Genomic DNA, 15,905 nt, shown 5'->3' with positions numbered 1-15,905 from the left:
GCTTTTATAGGAGGAAATTATAATTTGTTAACAAATTTTTTTTTTCGGCATTACTCCTATTTGTTTAAGATCAGTATGCTCGATCTGTAAATGAAAATCATAAGATCAGTATGCTCGATCTGTAATGAAAATCATATGATCATAAGTCAGAAAAAATTGGAACCAGTGGGATTCGAACCTGCCATCTACTGCTTTCCGGGCAGCGACTCAACCACCAGGCTATTCTGGTTCACGGCTAAGCCACGATGAACTGGAATTCAAATACCCTTGATCCTCTTCTTTCTGACTCATTAATATTCAAATACCGTCCGCCGTGGACAATAGATAGTAAATTAAGAGGCTTTTATAGGAGGAAATTATAATTTGTTAACAAATTTTCGGCATTACTCCTATTTGTTTAAGATCAGTATGCTCGATCTGTAAATGAAAATCATAAGATCAGTATGCTCGATCTGTAATGAAAATCATATGATCATAAGTCAGAAAAAAATTGGAACCAGTGGGATTCGAACCTGCCATCTACTGCTTTCCGGGCAGCGACTCAACCACCAGGCTATTCTGGTTCACGGCTAAGCCACGATGAACTGGAATTCAAATACCCTTGATCCTCTTCTTTCTGACTCATTAATATTCAAATACCGTCCGCCGTGGACAATAGATAGTAAATTAAGAGGCTTTTATAGGAGGAAATTATAATTTGTTAACAAATTTTCGGCATTACTCCTATTTGTTTAAGATCAGTATGCTCGATCTGTAAATGAAAATCATAAGATCAGTATGCTCGATCTGTAATGAAAATCATATGATCATAAGTCAGAAAAAATTGGAACCAGTGGGATTCGAACCTACCATCTACTGCTTTCCGGGCAGCGACTCAACCACCAGGTTATTCTGGTTCACGGCTAAGCCACGATGAACTGGAATTCAAATACCCTTGATCCTCTTCTTTCTGACTCATTAATATTCAAATACCGTCCGCCGTGGACAATAGATAGTAAATTAAGAGGCTTTTTATAGGAGGAAATTATAATTTGTTAACAAATTTTCGGCATTACTCCTATTTGTTTAAGATCAGTATGCTCGATCTGTAAATGAAAATCATAAGATCAGTATGCTCGATCTGTAATGAAAATCATATGATCATAAGTCAGAAAAAATTGGAACCAGTGGGATTCGAACCTGCCATCTACTGCTTTCCGGGCAGCGACTCAACCACCAGGCTATTCTGGTTCACGGCTAAGCCACGATGAACTGGAATTCAAATACCCTTGATCCTCTTCTTTCTGACTCATTAATATTCAAATACCGTCCGCCGTGGACAATAGATAGTAAATTAAAGCCTCTTTAATTTGAATTTTAATGAGTCAGAAAGAAGAGGATCAAGGGTATTTGAATTCCAGTTCATCGTGGCTTAGCCGTGAACCAGAATAGCCTGGTGGTTGAGTCGCTGCCCGGAAAGCAGTAGATGGCAGGTTCGAATCCCACTGGTTCCAATTTTTTCTGACTTATGATCATATGATTTTCATTACAGATCGAGCATACTGATCTTATGATTTTCATTTACAGATCGAGCATACTGATCTTAAACAAATAGGAGTAATGCCGAAAATTTGTTAACAAATTATAATTTCCTCCTATAAAAGCCTCTTAATTTACTATCTATTGTCCACGGCGGACGGTATTTGAATATTAATGAGTCAGAAAGAAGAGGATCAAGGGTATTTGAATTCCAGTTCATCGTGGCTTAGCCGTGAACCAGAATAGCCTGGTGGTTGAGTCGCTGCCCGGAAAGCAGTAGATGGCAGGTTCGAATCCCACTGGTTCCAATTTTTTCTGACTTATGATCATATGATTTTCATTACAGATCGAGCATACTGATCTTATGATTTTTGGATAGTACAGAACAAGCCGAGATGTGAACCATGGAATTGAGATATTTCTACAGTAGATTTGTAGATTTTATTCAATCTGAAATGATAAAACAAAACAGCATATTTTGAGTCATCTCATCCTGAATTAAAACATGCACTTAAATATGAATATCTTGTGTAACCTGGTCTTGATGCATTTACATTTGTCCATCAAAGTATTACTAAATATTCTGACCAAGATTGACTTTCATTGTTTATAGTAAAAGCATGGATTAAGACTAATATAAACCAACTGAAAGTCTGAATGTAGCAGACAATATTATTTTCTATCAAAATCACTCCTTATATAAAAGGCATAAAAAATCAATGCCCAATTTTGGCAGGGCGCCAACAACGCATAGTTGAGTCCAACTATGCCGAAACAAATCCCTAATAGCTTTTAAAACTGGTTTTCTCTAAATTAAATGCACATGCAATTATTCATGAACCAAAACTAGTTTTGCCAGAAACTTATTTCTACCTCTTCAAAATACACTTCATGAGTTCACCAAACGTTCATGTATCAGACTCATGACCATGTTTTTGTATCCTTTTGTATAGATCTATATTTATGCACTTTCACCTCACAATGAACAACTTGTCTTAAGCATAGATATGCTTTAAAATACAATATAATCTTTGTAATATGAAAATAACCCAGATATTTTGTCTCTTCATTCTCACTAAAAAAGAAGTCTTGTATTTTCATGCTTTTGCTTAGATTATGAATCCAAACCGAACTAAACTTCCTGGAAATGTTTATATTCACATTTTCCAACATAACCAGTTGCTTCCAAAAAACTAAACAAAGCTTTCAACTGAAGCTTTTCATTAATTAAATATTCAGATTTTAGACATCTTGAAACTTTTACTTTATAACACAAATTTCAGTTATATGCATTTAAGACAATTGTGATTAGATTTCACACGAGCCTTTTGAGCCAAAAAATTGTCTTCTAACTTCAACCTCTTTTCACGTGTACATTTATAATGAATTTTTACTTCTGTTTTTCGTCAATAACTCTCTTTGAGTTTTTTGTCATAATTATATAATCAACACATTATCTCCCCTATTATCTGATTAATCTACGAAACTTACTTCTATGACGGGACACAAATGAACATTGCTGAAATTTGGACATAAAAGGCGACGAACTGCAGCACCTCCGTTAATTCATGAACGTGAAAATTCTGATGCTGAAGATAGCGCACTGCTGTAAATTGACGTGTTGACAAATTTGCTAAGGTATCTTTGAGATAAATAATTAAAACAAACGTTACAATATTTATATGGCGTTTAATCCAAAACAAATCACTTTTTTCCAAAGTTTAATCTTCTCTCCAATTTAGCCTTTCTGAAGGATTAAATTTTCTCATATATTCAGCTTCTTACCAAAACATCCTCCCCGCCCAATGAGGGGATTGTCCTCATTACAAATTGAAACAAACAAAAATCAGCCAAATTCGCGCTACAGATAAATTGTTTCAAAACTTACAATCCTTATGTACTAATCTTCGTATCCCTCAACAGGGTAGATTACTGCTAACTTGGTTACTGGACGACGATATTCGGAATTCATAGTCTTTACTTTCACATTCCGCACTTTACCGTCGTCACCTGGGTAAACTTCAATCACGCGAGCGATTGTCCACTTGCTGCGTATAGAGTTCATGTCGGCGAGCATTACTACATCCCCAACGCAGACATTGCGTCGATGAACATTCCACTTCCGTCTTGGAGCTAACAGTGGCAAAACATCCCTTGTCCACCGTTGCCAGAAAGAATCTACAATGCGCTGAACCAGTTCCACTCTGTGTCTTGGATTTCGCGTCTTCAAGAATGGGCCTTGCGCTACGCTCCTCGAAGCTCGTCCTAGAAGTATGTCGTTCGGTGAGATATAGCTGCCATCGTCTGGATCAGTTGGAAGTCGGCCGATAGGTCTTTGGTTGACAAGATTCGATACCTCCACTAAGCATGTATACAGTTCAAAAGGCGACAACACTTGATCACCTATCGCCCTTTTCAATGCATGCTTGCAGCTCTTGACCAAAGATTCAGCGCACCCGTTTTGATGTGGTGCCCCTGGAGTTACAAACTTCCATGTAGTGCCTCTCTCTGCACAAAAGTCCTTCAGCTCGTTGTCAGACATTCCGTCCGTCATCTTCCTTAGTTCTCGTTCTGCACCTATGAACTGGGTACCATTGTCGCTCATGATCATCGTTGGTTGTCCTCTGATAGAGAAGAAACGTCTTAGCACCTGTATGAATTCCATCGTACTGCAATCCACTGCCAGTTCCAGATGAACAGCACGAGTGTTCAAGCAGGTGAATATCACCCCATAATATTTTGATGTCTTGTTACGTCCCACTTTCACCGTTAGCGGCCCGAAATAATCACATGAAGTGAAGTGGAATGGTGGTGTACTTGGGGCCAATCTCTCTTTTGGTAGGTCTGACATCTGTTGGGTCTCTGTCTTGTGCTGAAACACTCTGCACCTGGTACATCTATACTTAACTGTCTTGGCAAGTTTGTGACCATGAAGAATCCAGTATTTCAGTCTTATCTTTGCCATGGTTGCAGCTACTCCACTGTGACTCGTCTCATGTACATGACGAGTAATCAGTCTTGAAACATGATGTCCATATGGAAGCAGGGCAGGATGCTTCTGCTCGAATGACGTAATCGCTTTATCTATCCTGCCTCCAACCCGTATGATGCCGTAGTCATCAATGAATGGACTCAAAGACTTCAGCTCTCCTTTCTTGATTCGAGACTCCATGCCATTTTGTACATCTCTGATGATGTACTTTTCTCCGTCATCTAGTTCTGTGGGCGTAATCTTTGTACTGGTCTCTTTTTCCTGATTCTGCCGTCTGGCCTTGAGTTTCTTTACAAACTTTATCACCAATGCTGCTACTCTGACCAGTTTCCTCCAGTTAGAGAACCTCTCGTAATCAATCAGATGATAACTCTGAGACACATTTAGAACTGTCTTCTCGTTACGCCTCTCCTTCTCAACATCAGGAAGGTCCTCACGAACCTTGACTTCGTCGGGCCAATCAGATGCTGACTTTTGAAGAAAGTCTGGACCCCGTTGCCATGACCCCACCAGCTCACTTGCCTTCAGTCCTCTTGATAACACATCTGCTATGTTGCTTTCTCCAGAGATGTGTCTCCATTTGCTGGGGTCTGTGCTGGTCTGGATTTCTCCCACTCTTGTTGCAACAAACGTCTTGAAGGTTTTTGCCCTACCTCTAATCCACGAGAGGGCGATCGTACTGTCTGTCATTAAAATGACATCCTCAATTTCAATCCTCAGCTCCTCCAATATCGTCTTATATAACCTACTCGCAAGAACTGCAGCCTGAAGCTCAAGGCGTGGAACTGTTAGTGGCTTGAGTGGTGCCACTCGTGATTTTGCTGCCACAAATCTAGTCATGTAGCCTCCACCATCCATTTCCCACCTCAGGTATGCACACGCTCCGAAGGCATGCATCGAAGCATCACTGAAGATACAGAGCAGCGGCTTACCCACTGCCTCTTTCGGAGTCAGACATCTTTCAAATGTTACCTCCTTGAGCTCTTCCATTTCTTGAAAGAATCTTTTCCATTCCATTTGACATTCATCTGGAAGAACTGCATCCCAGTCATAGCCATTTTCCCATAGTTGCTGTAGTCCAATTTTTGCCCGGATGACAAACGGTGCTGTATAGCCAATCGGATCGAAGATTCGGGCAACCTGACTGAGGATGATTCTCTTGGTTAGTCTCTTATCTATGAACTTGTCAATTTTCACTCTGTAAGAGAACTCATCCTTCTCTCTTTCCCAGAAGACTCCTAGCACCTTCTCCTCTGCTAGACTTTCCATCATAGTTTTCTTCGTTTCGTTTACCTCTGGACCTTTTAGCTGTATGTTGGAAGTCCAGCCTTTCACCTTAAACCCACCATCAGCAAGAATCATGTCAATGTCCTTGGTTAAGGCTTTAGCTTGCTCTATCGTATCTGTAGATGTGCAGATGTCATCCATGTATGTATCTCTTTTCAATACATCTGCAGCCTCTGGAGACTGAGCGCGGCCTTCTTCTGCAGTGAGTCTCAGTGCTGTCTGCGCCATTGCTGGAGCCGGCTTATCTCCAAACGTCACGACTTGCATCACATACGTATCAGGCTTTCTGTTCACTTGCAAGTTCCTCCATAAAAACCTGTGTACGTGCTGATCAGACTTGGGTATTAGCACCATGTGGTACATTTTTGAGATATCTGCACAAACTGCTACTGACCTCTCCCGGAAACGTAGGATGACTCCAAACAAGTTATTTAAGAGGTCAGGGCCTTTCATCCAGAAGTCGTTGAGACACTTGCCAGCATACACTGAAGAGGAATTGAAGACAATTCCTATCGGTGTACTCTTCTTTTCCGGTCGCAACACTGCATGATGAGGAATATAATGCACAGGGCCCTCATACGACTCCATTTCCTCATTTGTCACTTTCCTTGCGAAACCCATCTGTACAATTTCTTTGATTTGATTATCATAGGCTTTGGCATGCTCGGCATCCTTCAGCAACATTTTCTCTGTAGCACAGAGCATTTTTTCCACCAGTACCTTGTTGTCTGGCAGTTCCTTTGGGTTTCTCTGCCATGGATATGGAACCAGCCACTGTTGTCCTTTCTTCTGACAAGCCTTGATGATAAACTTCTGTTCATCTACCTCCTTATCTGGACAGGCCACTCCCATAGACTCTGTCGTCCAAAAATCCTGCAGATCAATGGGATTTCTGATAACTTGTACATTAAGTACGTTTCCACCCTTCTGGCCTGGTTTACCACCAAACACCACCCAGCCTAGTGGCGTTCGCTTAGCAACTAGATGTCCTCTCTCTCTTGGCTTTCCATCCCCAAGATGAAGTTTTGCATAGTCGGCACCGATGAGTAGATCAATTGGTCCAGAACCTCTGTAGAGTTTGTCAAGATGGAAAATTCTTGCTAACTCTCTAACATTAACACCTGTGATGTTATCGTTGATGACATCTAGTCCGATAGCTTGTACCACAATGACTTTATGGGTATCCAAAGACTCAAGCTTAACCCGATATAACTTGGAATCAGCAGTCTCTCTGTCTCCGCCAACTTTTGTGATCACGACTTGGATTGGATCACCCTCTAGATTAAGCGTCTTTGCAATCTCCGTCCTGATGAGTGTCACTTGAGACCCAGAGTCCAACAAACAGTTACCAATGACCGCTCCCTTCGTACCTCGAACCTTGACTGACAGTATTGGTAACAGAGTCTCACTTGATCCGATACTTGCCACGTCCACTGTAGACTCCCTTTTTTCGATTGTTGAATGCAGCAAAGGATGATGATATGAGGGGCATTGGTCGCACTTCCTTCTTCGTCTACATGTGGTCATGCGGTGTTCCTTGCTGGCCCGCTTCAGACAGCTAAAGCACGCTCTGTTCGCCTTCATCAAGTCGTACCTTTCTGGTTGGCTCATTCTGATAATCATTTGACACTTATCAATCCAGTGATCATTGGATTTACAGTGCCAACACTTAAAGTCATGCTTACGAACCACATCATTGCCTTCGTCTTGGTTCATAACTTGGTGTATGGATGCACCTTGCTTGGTCCTGTTACCTGACATTCCTTCTCGAATGGATGCAGTCGCCCGAATGCGAGTCTGTAGTTCCTCGCTCATCCAATCCATCAAGCCCTTTAAAGTGGGTGACCTCTGCAGACGTAACCAAATCTTACGATCTTCATTTGTAAGCTTCCGTTCTATCAACGCCAACATATGAGAATTGTTCATATCCTCTTCCTTATTTATCTGTTTCAGAGTGTTGTAACTCCTCCTAACTAATCCGGCAAACTCGATGAACCTTGCATCCTCACCGTCCTTCAAGTTCTTGAACTTTGTGATGTCAGATATGATAGCATCGGCTAGATTCCTCGGATCACCGTAAATGATATCAAGTTGCTCCCATGCTGCTTGATAGTCGGTTCCTATCCCTTGAATTATTTCCAGTGGTTTCCCTTGCAGGCTAGTACGCATAATTGTTATGCAATCCCTTTCGGCATATCTGGTTTCAATGAGATGCTTGAAGTCGGACTTAAAAGTTTGATATTCTCTAATATCTCCTGAAAACCTGGGTAACTTAGGTTTTTCAACCTGCACCTTACATTGAGTTGCATTTCTTACTCCTCCAGAGCTGATATTTCCAATGCTATTGTTTTCGAGGTAGTCACAAACCTTCGCTTTCACTTGCATGAAGTTATTCATGCAATCTTCTATCCATGCCTGCTCTGATTCATATGCCGAATCATCAAGAAGCTCACAGTATACGTCATGCTTCTCTTCCAGATCCTTGTAGCATTTCTGACATTCCTGAAAGCCCTCATCAACCTCTTTGCTGGATCTTTCACTGTCAATCAGGGCCTTAACTTGATTCAAAGTCCTTGTGAACTTCCCCTTTGCCGACCTCCGCTTCACCTTCAGTTCGCCTGCTCTTTCAGCCATCTTGTCCTTCTTGTACTATTCCCGGAGTATGCCAAGAAATTGAATTTATGGATAGTACAGAACAAGCCGAGATGTGAACCATGGAATTGAGATATTTCTACAGTAGATTTGTAGATTTTATTCAATCTGAAATGATAAAACAAAACAGCATATTTTGAGTCATCTCATCCTGAATTAAAACATGCACTTAAATATGAATATCTTGTGTAACCTGGTCTTGATGCATTTACATTTGTCCATCAAAGTATTACTAAATATTCTGACCAAGATTGACTTTCATTGTTTATAGTAAAAGCATGGATTAAGACTAATATAAACCAACTGAAAGTCTGAATGTAGCAGACAATATTATTTTCTATCAAAATCACTCCTTATATAAAAGGCATAAAAAATCAATGCCCAATTTTGGCAGGGCGCCAACAACGCATAGTTGAGTCCAACTATGCCGAAACAAATCCCTAATAGCTTTTAAAACTGGTTTTCTCTAAATTAAATGCACATGCAATTATTCATGAACCAAAACTAGTTTTGCCAGAAACTTATTTCTACCTCTTCAAAATACACTTCATGAGTTCACCAAACGTTCATGTATCAGACTCATGACCATGTTTTTGTATCCTTTTGTATAGATCTATATTTATGCACTTTCACCTCACAATGAACAACTTGTCTTAAGCATAGATATGCTTTAAAATACAATATAATCTTTGTAATATGAAAATAACCCAGATATTTTGTCTCTTCATTCTCACTAAAAAAGAAGTCTTGTATTTTCATGCTTTTGCTTAGATTATGAATCCAAACCGAACTAAACTTCCTGGAAATGTTTATATTCACATTTTCCAACATAACCAGTTGCTTCCAAAAAACCAAACAAAGCTTTCAACTGAAGCTTTTCATTAATTAAATATTCAGATTTTAGACATCTTGAAACTTTTACTTTATAACACAAATTTCAGTTATATGCATTTAAGACAATTGTGATTAGATTTCACACGAGCCTTTTGAGCCAAAAAATTGTCTTCTAACTTCAACCTCTTTTCACGTGTACATTTATAATGAATTTTTACTTCTGTTTTTCGTCAATAACTCTCTTTGAGTTTTTTGTCATAATTATATAATCAACACATTATCTCCCCTATTATCTGATTAATCTACGAAACTTACTTCTATGATGGGACACAAATGAACATTGCTGAAATTTGGACATAAAAGGCGACGAACTGCAGCACCTCCGTTAATTCATGAACGTGAAAATTCTGATGCTGAAGATAGCGCACTGCTGTAAATTGACGTGTTGACAAATTTGCTAAGGTATCTTTGAGATAAATAATTAAAACAAACGTTACAATATTTATATGGCGTTTAATCCAAAACAAATCACTTTTTTCCAAAGTTTAATCTTCTCTCCAATTTAGCCTTTCTGAAGGATTAAATTTTCTCATATATTCAGCTTCTTACCAAAACAATTTTCATTTACAGATCGAGCATACTGATCTTAAACAAATAGGAGTAATGCCGAAAATTTGTTAACAAATTATAATTTCCTCCTATAAAAGCCTCTTAATTTACTATCTATTGTCCACGGCGGACGGTATTTGAATATTAATGAGTCAGAAAGAAGAGGATCAAGGGTATTTGAATTCCAGTTCATCGTGGCTTAGCCGTGAACCAGAATAGCCTGGTGGTTGAGTCGCTGCCCGGAAAGCAGTAGATGGCAGGTTCGAATCCCACTGGTTCCAATTTTTTCTGACTTATGATCATATGATTTTCATTACAGATCGAGCATACTGATCTTATGATTTTCATTTACAGATCGAGCATACTGATCTTAAACAAATAGGAGTAATGCCGAAAATTTGTTAACAAATTATAATTTCCTCCTATAAAAAGCCTCTTAATTTACTATCTATTGTCCACGGCGGACGGTATTTGAATATTAATGAGTCAGAAAGAAGAGGATCAAGGGTATTTGAATTCCAGTTCATCGTGGCTTAGCCGTGAACCAGAATAACCTGGTGGTTGAGTCGCTGCCCGGAAAGCAGTAGATGGCAGGTTCGAATCCCACTGGTTCCAATTTTTTCTGACTTATGATCATATGATTTTCATTACAGATCGAGCATACTGATCTTATGATTTTCATTTACAGATCGAGCATACTGATCTTAAACAAATAGGAGTAATGCCGAAAATTTGTTAACAAATTATAATTTCCTCCTATAAAAGCCTCTTAATTTACTATCTATTGTCCACGGCGGACGGTATTTGAATATTAATGAGTCAGAAAGAAGAGGATCAAGGGTATTTGAATTCCAGTTCATCGTGGCTTAGCCGTGAACCAGAATAGCCTGGTGGTTGAGTCGCTGCCCGGAAAGCAGTAGATGGCAGGTTCGAATCCCACTGGTTCCAATTTTTTCTGACTTATGATCATATGATTTTCATTACAGATCGAGCATACTGATCTTATGATTTTCATTTACAGATCGAGCATACTGATCTTAAACAAATAGGAGTAATGCCGAAAATTTGTTAACAAATTATAATTTCCTCCTATAAAAAGCCTCTTAATTTACTATCTATTGTCCACGGCGGACGGTATTTGAATATTAATGAGTCAGAAAGAAGAGGATCAAGGGTATTTGAATTCCAGTTCATCGTGGCTTAGCCGTGAACCAGAATAACCTGGTGGTTGAGTCGCTGCCCGGAAAGCAGTAGATGGCAGGTTCGAATCCCACTGGTTCCAATTTTTTCTGACTTATGATCATATGATTTTCATTACAGATCGAGCATACTGATCTTATGATTTTCATTTACAGATCGAGCATACTGATCTTAAACAAATAGGAGTAATGCCGAAAATTTGTTAACAAATTATAATTTCCTCCTATAAAAGCCTCTTAATTTACTATCTATTGTCCACGGCGGACGGTATTTGAATATTAATGAGTCAGAAAGAAGAGGATCAAGGGTATTTGAATTCCAGTTCATCGTGGCTTAGCCGTGAACCAGAATAGCCTGGTGGTTGAGTCGCTGCCCGGAAAGCAGTAGATGGCAGGTTCGAATCCCACTGGTTCCAATTTTTTCTGACTTATGATCATATGATTTTCATTACAGATCGAGCATACTGATCTTATGATTTTCATTTACAGATCGAGCATACTGATCTTAAACAAATAGGAGTAATGCCGAAAATTTGTTAACAAATTATAATTTATATGCTTGTTTGGTTATCACTGCTTCTGATTTCAGGTTATTCACAAACTTAGTAAAGTAATCCTTAATAAGCAATTGTGACGTAAATTGTTACCTTGCAGCCGCGCATCATGCATGGCACGCACATGCACTTAATGCGTAGAAATCTTGTGCTTGTGTTTGTGTATACACTGGCCGCGCCGCGCATTATCTACAATGCGTTGGTTTGTAAACTCGTTCCAGCCAGATTTCTCAAACACTGAAATTAGCGATCAAAATTGGCTCCTACTGGGCAAGCGTACTAGCAAAAATATGGCCAATATAATAAAGGCAGTATTGCCATCTGTTTTGTACAGGATTCCTATGGGCAAAGCCCGGGGAGGGCAACATGGCAAATGTTTACCTCGTTGGTCTCGGATTGAAAGTAGCGAGAGAAATATGACTTTTATATCTGCTAAAATGCCTTGTATAGGTGATAATTATTAATATTATTTTTATTAACATTATTATTATTATTATCATCATCATCATCATCATCATCATCATCATCATCATCATCATCATCATCATCATCATCATCATCATCATCATTATTATCATCATCATTATCATCATCATCATTATTATTATTATCATCATTATTAATATTAGTAGTAGTAGTAGTAGTAGTAGTAGTAGTAGTATCATCATTAGTATTAGTATTTTTTTTTAAATTATTTTTATCATTATTATTATGTATTCTTTTAATTATTCTTATTCTTATTGTTGTTGTTATTGTTATTATTGTTGCTGTTGCTGTTTTTGTTGTTGTATGATGATGATGTTTATGTCTATGTTGTAGATTCTACCTTCTGATGCGGAAGAACATCAGTTGCAGCAAACCCAAGTCATGGCCACCAACGCAATGAGTGTCACCTACCAAACACCAATGTGAGGACTTAAGCACACTAATTAGATCTTATGCACCAATCCGAGGTCAACACAGGTGTCGGATATATACACCAGTGAGAGGACTTCAAACCAGCGTGAGGACCTAAACACCAATGTGAGGATTTTTACACCTGATCTGTAAGTATGTCAGCATAATTATGCAGGGTACACGTGCAAGTTATTCACCGAAATTCAGTGCAAAATTGAGGTAGAGAGATGGCAAAGAAGACGGACATGGAGAGAGCTGTCACCTGTGAGATCGATGGGTGGAGATAACCTGATTTTTTTTCTTCAAACTTGATTGAGGGACATTGCATTCTCCTTATTATAGTTAGAACAAAACACAGATTGTTGTGTGTTGATCAGGCTGCTGAACTGCGACATACATGTTTGCTGCCTCTCGCCTTTCATTCTCACTCGGGGATTTGGTGTCGTTGGTTAATGGAATTCAAGATGGCTTGATTCATCGAGTTTGAAATGGTATGACTTGATTTCAACAGGATAAACATGAAGCATGACCCTGGTAACCAACATAATGCATGTATAAATTGAATGTCAAATGGTACCTAGTCATGCCGAGGATGTGCTTATTGAATATTTCATGATTGAAATGAATTTTGAAATATCGAGTGTCTGTAATGAAAGTGAATGAGACACGTAACTGGTGCTATTATTTGTACTTTTTTAAGCTTCTTGTCTGCTGGTGTATGTGTTTGGAATGATGATGTAATGAAAATGTGCTTGAATTCTTGTTTTTGCAAGTGCAAGTCATTACCTATGATTGTTTTCCCACACATAGAATGAGCAAACATTGGATTGTAATATCTTACCTTCAGTCATGTTGTTGATTCAAGAGTATTTTTAAAAAAATTACAAGTTGTAGCTTTGGGGATTATTCTAGCTATAAAATGTTAACAATTAGGTCGTTACCCGAGATGGTTAAACAAGTAAGTTATTAATATTTCCAAATACAACTTAAGTATTGTGCTTATATATTTTTTGCATCATTGATCTTCATTTAAATATCTGCCTATGAAAGGGATAGAGCAGAAATTTATTATAGATCCATTGGTTTTCCAGACCATAGAGTTATATGGAAATGTATAGATATCAACTCAAATGTCAAATGATTTGAGGAATAGTAAGAATGTTACATTGCTTATACCGTAGCAGGGTATATTATATTAATGTCAATGTGTAAATATGTTTGCTGCACTTGCTTGTACTTGATGCGTGTTAGAAGGCCTTACTATGCAAGAGCCATTTAAAACGTGTAGCATTTATGATATTTTTACATGGATTACATGCATATTATACATTTCACCCTGGCAATGGAATGCCTAACTTTAAGATATTTTATGTTTGTCAGACTGCAGCTCTTAGCACCTGGATTGCCCCATTTAGCACAGAAATATAAAGTTAGCTAACCATGCATTTTGCAGAGCCAGACAGTACCATGCACACTGCTAATCCACTTTGGTAAAACGTAGTCTGAATGTGAGGCGGACTATTAAAGTTTAACCCTGGGAAATAGGTGGGTTTAGGAAGGTTGTGGGGGGGGGGGGGGTATAGGAAAATAATTGCGGTGTAAAAGGGGGTATTTACTTTTAACCCTGGAAAATAGGTGGGTTTAGGAGGGGGGGGTGGGATATAGGAAAATAATTGCAGTGTAAAAAGTACCAACTCTGCATACTGTATATACTCTGTTATTTTACAATAGCAAGCAACTTGTTAAACAGCCACTGGATAGAGGGTTGTGTAAATACCTTGCCTAAATGATCAAGGACTGTAAACTATCCAATATTCCTTGAGCAAACAATATTTCTCTTGCCTTAATATCTTAGTTGCAACTGTAAGAAATGTAGTTAGTTAATATGTCCTATAGAATTCCTCAATATAAAAATTCGCTGTCATGTACATGTAAATACACCACACCATGCGATATTGTGAAAAATTATTATTTTTTGTAAGGCTTTTTATATTTCCATTTCACATACAGATAACCATAAAAACACTACTTGCCAGAATTAATACAAGTTGATTATTTCCTTCTGAATTGTCTATGTCATGTAAAGTACAGATGTGTACAAGATATTCGTGTAGTGTCACACCTAATTCATGTCTCTTTTTCTTTGCATAATGCTAATGATGAATTGACCTTTAGTTTTAGTAGATTGAAGGGTCAGTGTTGTATTTTTAAAAAAAATAGAAAATAAATAAAAAATTGAAAAAAATGATCCGGAGATTGTTAGTGAATTGCATGATACATAAAACTAAAAGGCAGGGTTTGTTTGTACATGTATTTTATCATTCCCAGTTAAAGTAGTGTATAAAGTATTCTTGTCACCTTGTATGTCTTACCTGTATAATTTTCTCTTATCATTTGATACCTCTCACTCATTGAACTGTATATACTGATTATTAATAATCAAAATATTGTTTTTATTGTATATTATATTGTGCCTAAAATATACCATGTGATGCATATTCGATGTTTCATTGTTGGCTTAATGTCAGTGACATGCTATATCTTTGAAATTCAATTATTTATTGTGGTGACGTGTTTATAAAAAAAATGTTATATTTGATACGTGTTATGCAATTTGTGTATTTTATTGTACAATCTTTATAGAGAAGAAGGCAACATTTGTAGCCTTTCTTCTCAATAATACGCAAACGGATTTGCCAAATATTCTGTCGAAAATTGCAGGAATGTCTTTCACAGATATTTCTCTTCCAAATTCAATATTCCATTTTCAAAATTCTATTTTGATCAGTTAGTTTTCTTTTTTACTGTATAACCAAGTTGTTTTTTACATTACATTTTAAATATGGGAACTCTTTGGAAGTGCATTTGCAATATGAATTGAAATCTTTTAAATAGAAGGAATCAATTTTTTTAAGGATGTATGTCTGCAACAGGTTCATTGGGAAATCAGCCAAAGATTGAAAGCTATGAATAATTGGATATTATAATTAAAGATGTTCTAGGAAATCTGTAAACTGCAGTACAATAGGCTTTAAATGAACGATGACAAGATTTGCTTTTGTGTGTGCTATTACTCCTGTGATGGAGCTGTGCCTGTTGTTTGCTTTGCAACTTAAAGGCATTTGTCTAACATAGAAAAAATTGTTTCTGACAGAATGGTGGGTGTTTCATAAAGCTATTTGAAAGTTACAAATGACTGGTAATCCTTTCTTAGGAGTTAATTCCACACCAGTGAAAATTTGGTGTGCATAATTTACCTAAAGAAAGGATTACCTAAATTACCAGTCATTTGTAAATTTGCTTGTAACTTACAAACAGCTTTATGAAACACCCATCAGGGGCTGTTTCATAGAGCTGTTTTTA

At 37.9% G+C, this 15,905-nt stretch overlaps 1 protein-coding gene across 1 annotated transcript; it reads right to left on the bottom strand.

The window, feature by feature from the left end:
• Window positions 1-1,935: 1,935 nt before the first annotated feature.
• Window positions 1,936-9,698, bottom strand: LOC129259307 (uncharacterized). Its single transcript, XM_064115467.1, has 2 exons — window positions 9,599-9,698; window positions 1,936-8,557 (listed from the first exon to the last, which is right to left on the bottom strand). The coding sequence occupies exon 2, from the start codon at window positions 8,429-8,431 to the stop codon at window positions 3,419-3,421; it is 5,013 nt and encodes a 1,670-aa protein (XP_063971537.1). The 5' UTR covers window positions 8,432-8,557; window positions 9,599-9,698; the 3' UTR covers window positions 1,936-3,418.
• Between the last annotated feature and the right edge of the window lie 6,207 nt (window positions 9,699-15,905).

This window comes from Lytechinus pictus, chromosome 2 (genome assembly GCF_037042905.1).
Source record: "Lytechinus pictus isolate F3 Inbred chromosome 2, Lp3.0, whole genome shotgun sequence".
Lineage (NCBI taxonomy): Eukaryota > Metazoa > Echinodermata > Echinoidea > Temnopleuroida > Toxopneustidae > Lytechinus > Lytechinus pictus.
Note: the sequence above shows the minus strand (reverse complement) of the source record. Positions and strands in the feature narration are given on the sequence as shown.